The 9547-nt window shown below is 34.1% G+C and overlaps 1 protein-coding gene across 1 annotated transcript; it reads right to left on the bottom strand.

The window, feature by feature from the left end:
- Positions 1–4262: 4262 nt before the first annotated feature.
- On the bottom strand, positions 4263–8680 carry LOC100785203 (auxin-responsive protein IAA8). Its single transcript, XM_003534216.5, has 7 exons — positions 8334–8680; positions 7276–7714; positions 7005–7183; positions 6657–6889; positions 6381–6522; positions 4903–4964; positions 4263–4618 (listed from the first exon to the last, which is right to left on the bottom strand). Exons 2-7 carry the CDS (start codon positions 7684–7686, stop codon positions 4581–4583), a joined length of 1065 nt encoding a protein of 354 aa, XP_003534264.1. The 5' UTR covers positions 7687–7714; positions 8334–8680; the 3' UTR covers positions 4263–4580.
- Positions 8681–9547: the final 867 nt, after the last annotated feature.

Raw genomic sequence — 9547 nt, 5'->3', positions numbered from 1 at the left:
TTTTTTTTTTTTTTTTGGGAGGGGGGGGGGGGGGGGGGGGGGGTTCATTATATGATACTTGGAATTTAAGCTTTTATCAGTGTCACCTAGCATAGGCCATTATAATATTCTTTGCATAATTTATATGAGGATTTTGTTGTTAAAAATGCTTTGTTTCCCATATCCACACAGTATCATCTCTTTCCAAACAGGTCCATAGTGCTGTTATTAAATCATGGTGCTTTTGAATAAATGGAAGGAACCGATATCTTGTTGTCATTAAGTCCACCCTGTTAATCAAATTAAAAGTGGAATATGAACATTGATTACCACTGAATTGCTGACTTTGTATGGCTCTCAAGCATCTTCAAACTTCCTTTATTTTTTTTTTCTTTTTTTGCTCGGCATATTCAAACTCCTAATAGCAAATGAACTGTACTATAGTGGGGTAAATAATTAAGCACTTCTCTGAGTTGAATTTTTCCTGGTCTTTTTAATTTACATAACTTTAACTTCTTCATGCATGGGGAGTAATTAAACCACGTCATATACTCCCATTGTAGGGGCAAAAACCCACTTACATTCTAGCCTAGATATTCAAGAATCACTACTGCTACAATAGGACTTCAATATTTCAGTTTTTATTTTCTAGTTTCTTCAGCTATAAAAAAACAACAACAAATACAGTAAATCACTAATGACTACGACCATATTACGAGTGAGAACATAACCTATTAACCTTCGTTAATCACACAAAGAACACTATAATTAGTCAAAAATATCATCCTCAAATTGATGTTTGGCTCTACAATTCTTGCTTACTTATCACAGCAAGTTAATAATTAAAACTGGTAGTTACTTGCCCTTGTCATCGGCAAGGAAGAAAATCTGATCTTACAATCTTGAACATGATGATGCGCATTTGGATGGTGGTTCCTTTTTCTTTCAATATTTTTTTTCACCTAATGAATTAGTGATATACTGTATTTGTTGTTGTTTTTTTACACATTAATGACAATTAAATTTAAATAAACTTAAGACCTCGTGTAAACTAGTTGAACCATGGTTGTTAAAATTTCTAATTCAATTGGTTGAATAAGATTACATGAGTTGTTAAAAATTTCTTAATACTATATTCAATTATTCATTCATACGGATAAAAAAAATTAATTACATCACCACTACTAAGTTGACTCCAGCAGTTTAATTTGAACATGTTACATACTGGAACTATATTGAAACAGGGTTAAATAATCATACCACGAAACTTACAATTGTAACTTTTTATCACATATGGGTAAGAATATTCCAAACAAGTGACATCCAACTTCAATAAATCAATAATTGATTCGCAACATCGCCAGTACAGCTTTTCTCCACTATTATGCAATGATTACAATTAATCCTTCCAACACTACTTTCATTTTAAGATTCTGGATTATATCTCTTACTTTTCTTTCAAGATTCTGGATTTGGATTATTATATATATATATATATATATATATATATCTTTGACACTACTCCAAAGTCTCCCTTCATCACTGTCCCCCCCACCCCCCCCAAAAAAAAAAGATAAAGATGAAAAGGGGCATCAAGTTTTAACCGAAGCCAGAAACTTCAACACGAGAGAGATATGGGAAACCTCTATACGAGTACATATATAAATGTGATCAAATTAGTGGAAAATAGTCTTCAAAGAAACATTTGGTGAAAATAATAATACATTTATTATCCATAAAGAAAAACATAAGTTTCCCGCTTCAGTAATAAAATATAATATGATATATAGCATTTCCGTCACGATTATAGCTAACTCTAACAGCTATGCGCACTAATTGCAAAACTCAAAAGCTTTCTCATGTGTTTCCTTCAGAGGGAACGCCATTATTTTGGCATATTGCCATTTAGCAGAGCATGATTAAATTCAAATAAACATTATAATCCATAGAATCTGGAAGAAATGACAAACTACCATCAGTGTACTTTGATAATTATTTAATACTTTTGGTCAATAATTAATCTTGCACTAACCTGGGAATAATTATAATCTATCATGCATTACTAAAAATGTTTAAACTAATAAATCATAAAGTCTGATCAGTATTGACAACCATAAAGCTCAACAGTACTAATCAGAAGTCAACAAAAATCGACAACAATGCAATTTCGTATGTATATCTTGCAATAAGATGCATTAAAAATTGATCAAAGAACCCTGCCATAATGTGGCAGTGCAGACCAACTCTAAGATTATTGATTCTACGGCTAGTGTCATACTTTAAAGCAAAAGAATGAAAGATGTGGTTACAAGAATCTGGCTACTCTCAGACCCTTAAATCTCATCGCTGCTAAAAAAAAAAAAGAAAAAGATGTACAATTATTTTCATAAACATAATTAGATAAGTTTTCACAAAGTCAACACATCTAGTGAGGTACATTTTGTTTTTCTTCCCCTCATTTTGCGTGGTTTGTCTCATTGACCACATTTCTTCAAATTTATTATTTATCAGAGGTAAAGACAGACTTCTGACCTTACCATATACATACAGAGATTGGTTTTATTGTATAAAAATAATATTCCAGGTTTTCCGTTTTCCTGATAAAGAATGAAAATTATGCCACCTATTACTAATATCACGTTTGGATTTTAGAATATTAGGGAGAAATTCTTCTTACAAATGCTCGCTAAGTTTTCTATTAAAAATACTATGATTCTTCTAAATATTAATGACTCTTCCAACAGGCACCTACGAACAATTAGTGACTAATGAGCAAATGAGAAACAAACCATTTTTGTGCCATCTTGTACTCATACGCTAATCTAAATGAGCTCTCAATTCACCAAAGGCCAAAAAAAAGAGCTATCAATACGTACCATACCATTCAAGGAATTTAAATAAAAAAAAATTATCAAGAAATGTTAGTTGTTAGTATTGTTAGTTTAAGTTAAACAATTGATCAGTACCAAAGCAATGCTAAGATTCTGTTTCGAAGATGAAAAGTTGCAGTTACTACGTATGTGATATGCCAAATTGGCAATTTGATAACACAAACAGATCAAAAAGAAATTTTCTGTAACGTTCGTAATCCTATGTTACAAATAGAGTCAAATTTTAGCAAAAATAGTTAACACTAACTGTAGCATCAACAGACAACCCAGATCTTCTCACTTCTAGATCTGTTTAGCATCAGAAGTTAAAGTAAACTTTATATAGTATCGTAGCCCAAAAGTCGGGACCAGAGTGCTCAACGTTCAATCAATCAATTCATTTGCTTTTATAAACACTGAATTTGTTATACCTGAATTTGATTCGTTTGGCATCCTAGTATTTTTCTTATTCTGGTAATACATCAATTTATGTAAATGTTCAATGCCATGTGAATAGTTATATTTGCCGCTAGACATGGGAATCTGACAGATAAGTCGTATAGGCTTATAGCGAAGACGTCCATCAATTTAAGTATATACATGTTATGTAAGCTGAGCAACCATTCCTCACTGCTTGATTCTTAGTTTCCCCCATTTCTAGAATACATTATGTTAATACAGGAACCATGGCAATGCAAGCTAGAAAGGCACAGACAGATCATGATCCGTGTAACAAGATAACAAGAGATGGCAGAATGAAACAAAAAAGAAAACAAAAAAAAATAGAAGGAACAAGTAAACAATTAAGCAGAACAATTATGAATCTTGGTGACCATAGACGGGGAAAAAAATTAGGGATGTTATACGACCCTCATGCTCCACAAAATCAAATGGCATGCTGAAGAGCACAATATATTTGGACAACTTGAGTGATCATCAAAATATGCAATTTTATCCCCGTAGGTAAAACTCCAGTTTTCGATTTATTTGCAATCTTGATATCTGTACAGTCAAATAATCTACAAAGATATGCCTTTGATATGCGCTTATTAAATTCTCTCTTTCAATTTCATAGACGTTATTTTCTAATTGGATCACGACATCCCCTATGTTTGTGTCAAGTTATTGATTGGAAATTCTTGACAATCCCAGAACATAATGGATTGCACCGATGATCAAAATCCTAGAACATAAAGTAGTTCGGTCCAGATGTGGAAAGAAATTATATAATGAATAACAATAAAAAATAAAAAGCCTATGTGCGCGGTCACAACTAATATCGGACCAGATTTTAATAACCCAACCCATAGCATGGGCATGGGCTGACCCATTTTCAAACCTGTAATAGTGGATATGAAATAATAATGCCTGTTCAAAATATAAAAAAAAAAATGAAAGAAAAGAATAGGCAGGTGACGCAAATCACAAATATAGTGTTAGAACCGTATGGTGGCGGCTGTAACAGATGTTCAATTCTTCCAAAACAAACGGATTCCTATAATGATTACAGACTCCACAAATACTAATATTTCATTGTAGCTTTCATATGATATTACAGTGGTAACAAATTAACACAGGACCATGACAAACTCTTGAGGGACTTGAAAACAAATAAGTGGAAGGGCGTTAAACCACCAATGCCAGGATTTCAGTCATCATCCTTTGCTTTTCCCATTCCGGAGGATCCAACAATAAACACTTGATTAGACAAAAGAGGAAATCCAGGATACCCTAAATCCTGCTTTTAGACTTTTCCATGGCCCTGGGAGCTGAGGCAAGAAAATCTACTTAAGCAAACTGAGCCACATTGTTTGTAGTTTATAAGGCACAGAGTTATTAGTGATATCTTGGCCCTGTATTATTATTGATATATAATGTTTCTAATATTCCATGAAATAGCATATATTGATGTTTGTCTAGATTCAAGTGATACAGGATCATGTGTCGGGTTATAGTTCTTAGACATGGGTCTGGATCTATTAGTTCATGTGATGGTCTTCCACATTAGGTACAGTGAATAACGGTAAAAAAAATCAATGCTGAGAATGCATACCTAAACCAATGGCATCAGAACCCTTCATAATTTTCAGCCTTTTGCAAGTCTCAATGAACATTCTGCAACAAAAGTAGAATTGGAGTTGAGTGGAAGAAGGATGCAAACCAGTAGGGCAAAACAAAAATCTCGTTCCATCTAGTCATTCAGTTTATTTTATTTTCATGGTCCAAACACTGACTCATTTGCATCAACTTTTGATGCCTAAATAGAAAAGCACATTAACACCACTAGAAGCAGGTAATATAGCTGAATCAGATATAAATATCCTACTCAGCAGTAAAAACCATGGCCATGATCAAATGTTGATGTATCTTATAGACTTAATCTTTAGTCTGATACTACTACCACTGAACAAGTCTATAGCATACATTAAATATTACTACTTAATACTCTGATAAGGAAAATTGGATCTTTCATATAAAAAAGTAAAAAAATGGAGATTGACATCTCATAGTAGAGGAAAACCACTGTAATCCATCAGATGGAAAAATAATAAAAATATAAAAGGATGAAAAAGAGACACTGCTGACTCTGGGCAGAATGCATATGCTTTCCCTTCCCAAATCCACAATCAACCATTATAAACCCCTACTCTTGTCACTTTACACGACCAAATCCCCCCCTCCCCTACTCTTTTGCCAGTGCTACCCAGGCATTCTGTTGAGAAACAGATGGTCATTTTCAGTATCCCCAGTCTATCCTCCTGGACAACATGTGCTAAATTATGAAGTATCAAATCACAAAAAGAGAAGGAAAAGGTACAACATGCAAACAATTATAAATTATAAATATAAATGCACTTCATTACTTTATTTTCTATCCACTTTTATAAAATCTATGAGCTAGTATAAATATTCTGAGGTTTGACGGCAAAGGGACTAATTTTAAAAAGTAAATAAATTCTTGTACTTAACCTTTTATTAATGAAACGAAGTTGGTTACCTATCTGGCTATCTAGGTGATCGCAAAGTACAAAAGGTCAAGCAAAATTCAAGAATTACTAATAAAGTGAGACTTCTTGGACTTCAGGAAATAGTTGGACTTAAAAATAAAAATTAATAACAGTATCAATGTTGCATTGCACGGTTTCGGCAAGCTTATAACCAATCACTGGGCCCAGTGTTCAATAAAAAAACAAAAGCAATTAGTTGTCTAAGCCACAAATAGATCCAGGGACAGGACTCTTACTTTAATATTATATGTTACCTTAACCTCCGCACCTCAAGCCTAAATGTCTAACTAATAACCAAAATAACCCCCCAATTAATTATTCAATTAGGAAGTTGTTTGATTCTTGGCAAATGGCAACAAATTACATATGTCACTGATTAATAATGATTATGCTTTACAGCTTTTCAGATTATATATTTGCTAAAGCACCTTAAAACATAACCTCAGAAACTACAGTTACTATTACTAGAAAATATAATGAAAAGACAAAAATGACATAACAAGGAGAATTTAAAAGAACTTACTCCCATGGCACATCCCCTACAAGCATCCAATCTCCATCTTTATCTTCATAAGTGAGAACATACTCAGAACCATGCAGAAGATCCCTCAGCTTGCTCTCACTCAACATTTCTCTTCCTGGAGCTCCATGGGAACCACACTGACCTGATTGTACACGAGCACCAGACAAATATTTCAGAATAAAATTAAAGTAACCATCAAGTTACATATTAATTTAAAACAAATCAGTAGTTAAAGCCACTTTTACTGCTAAAGTAAATAGAATTGCAACAGCTCACCTAGGGTAAAACAGCTTAGGAACATCTTCTCAAGGGCAGAAGATAGTTCCTGATATGTTGTATAACTTCTTAGATCTACCTTCCTAAGATACGGAGCACCATCCATGCTGACCTTCACAAAGAGTGCGCCAACACCTGGTTTTCCATCGACTTCATCATTGTTCTTGTTAGTGGTGGTAGCCATTGAGTTTTTCCTAAATGATCTAATAGGAGGCCAACCAACAACCTGTGCCCTGTCATACAAGAGATTTTACTGTATTAGCACAAGGAAATCCCATATAAGGTGTTTGTCCAACTTCTAGTTTCTAAAGAAAATTATGGATCCTTAAGCTGGCAGATTCCACTTACTTAGAAGCCGGTGCGCTGCCACTGATAGAAGCACCTGTATGGTTATGACCGGTTCCATTATTAGTTGAGCAAGGACGTTCTGACAATTTGCTTGGTGTTTCTTTCATAGCAGAAGGTTGAGCTCCAGAAGGTCTAGGTGATAGCACCGCGTTCATCCCTGTATTACCAGCAAACTTCCCCTGCACAAAAGATTGTAATAATCAATCTCAGATATTGCCAAAAAAAAAATCCATTTCTCACAATATGGAAAACTTGAAGCTTCTCTTCTCACCTGAGAAAACCCATCCATGGTATCAGCAAAACCTCTTTTGTTGCCAGAAACAACAGCTTTCTGCCCCGACGAGCAAATCCCGTCTTTAGTAGGAAGCAAAGGGAAGAGTGGCTTCTCATCAAGCTTTGGTGAGCTTAAAGAGAAAAGATCCGGTTCCCTTTCAGGCGATTGGAATCCGGGAAGACCAAGCCTCAACTCTGTAGCCTTCAAATTCATGTTCTCCTTTTTCTCATCACACAAGCTTGGCACAGTAGAGGCACAGCTATCCACTGATGAGCAATCAGACAACCCTAAGTAATTCCGTTCTTTCAATCCAGCACCATTCTGAGAGAAACAGTCCAAGGATTGCGAAGAATCGGACGCCACGGTGCTCCGCCCCTCCTCCTCCGTTACCAGCGTCGGCGGCGACATTACACTCCAAACTCACAGACAAACCAAACTGCCAGACACACAAACAGTAAAAATCAAAACAACCGTCCACTTCACATATTGCCAGCAACACAAAAACGCTATGCTAATAACAAAACCAACGCAAAACCCCATTAAAAAGGAAAAATGCCTCAACCATAGTGATCACGCCATTTGCGAGCAACTTAATCAACAATAAATCACAGAATATAGCTGGGAAGTGAGAAATTAAAAATAAAATAAAATAAAAACATGCATGCATGCGTTATACTACTGCAGAAATCAGCTCGAAAATAAATAATCATAACAGAAACATAAAATTAAGACACGTAAACAACTTTGTGAGTTATTAATTAACTGAAAACTTATCAAAATAGCACACGCCGCTCTCTTCCTATTTCTAGTTCAGTTTTCTTCATAACCTCAGTTTCTTCCGCAAATAAATAAATACAAAGCTGCAGAAGCTGAATAGATCCTCACTCACACAAAAAATCCTTACCAATTTTTTTAAAATAAAAAAGCGAAAACAAAAAGGCGTGTGCATTCTACTTCTACCTGAAAGAGCTTAGAAATAGAAACGCGCAGAGAATTTGAAAAGAAAAAAAAAAGGAGCAGTTAGGAGTAGGAGAAGAAGAAATTGAAGTACGCACCTAAGGAGAATTTGAAGCTTTGGTAGATCAGAGAAGAAGAAGACCTATTTTTGTTCTGAGGATTTTTTTTTTTCACAAGAAAATGCAAAAGCGAGAAAGTGAAGCAGAGAGAGCGAAAGTTTAAGGGCCTTCCATAAGCAGAGAGAAACAAAAGCTTTTGGGGAGAGAGAAATAGAAATAAGAAGAGAAAAGCTCAATGAATGAAGCCTTAAGACAGAAAAACCAAACAAGAGCAATTAAACATAATAATAATAATAGTTTTTGAATTCGATAGAGAGAAAAAAAAAAGAAAATAAATTAAGATAAAAATAAATAAATTAAAGATAGAATGTAAAAATATGAATCTTATATTATTTTATTATTTATTTCTCTTCTCTTTATACACAAGCTGAAAGTTGAAACGACCGAGAGTGGCAAAACGGAAAATATGGACTTAGGCAGTGTCGTTTTGTGAGTTTGATTATGGTAACAATGATATGATATGGACTCGGGAATTTGCGTTGGACGGTTGCGATTGGTTCTGACGGAGAAATCAAAACCGTCCATTCTCTCGCGCTATGTGGAGACACCAAATTAAATATCTTGTCGCCGTTAGCAGGTGCTACGAATTATGGGTCTGACCCCTCCATCCCCCGTTCCCGTTTGGAATTTCGAAATGTCATTTTTGCCCTTATGTGTTTGTGCATTTTGCACCAAAATGTAACTTTTGACACTGTTTATGATTAAACTTGGAACTTGGTGCAGATAGTAATGAATGAATTTATTTAAAAAGAAAAAAAAAATTGTAGTGAATATGCTTGTGATTGAAATTGGCACAAATATAAATCTAGTGTGAATGGATTGGTTTATTAAGTTTTTTTGTATGAAACTTTTAACTTAAAAAATTGTGATTTAAAAATGATTCAGAATATTAGAAAAGGAAATAAAAGTGGAATTAACTCGTCTGATAAACATGAAATGATAGAGCTGTCCCTTTCGTTGAAAAAAAACATATAAGCATGAAATAGTGTTTGATTAAACGCACAATGTGAGAAGTATGCGAGAAAATAAAACTATCGATGAAAATAAGTAGCATTAAAATCTTATAAAAGAGATTCATTTGGCTTTAAAAAATCAAATAAAGATTATTTAATTGAAATAGTTTTATGATATCAAACTTATAAAAGATCCAAGTTTATTTGATTTTAATTAGTTATAAATTTTTAATTGATTTT

The sequence above is a fragment of the Glycine max genome, chromosome 9 (assembly GCF_000004515.6).
Source record: "Glycine max cultivar Williams 82 chromosome 9, Glycine_max_v4.0, whole genome shotgun sequence".
Lineage (NCBI taxonomy): Eukaryota > Viridiplantae > Streptophyta > Magnoliopsida > Fabales > Fabaceae > Glycine > Glycine max.
The sequence above is the reverse complement of the archived record's forward strand: the minus strand, read 5'-3'. Positions and strand labels throughout refer to the sequence as shown.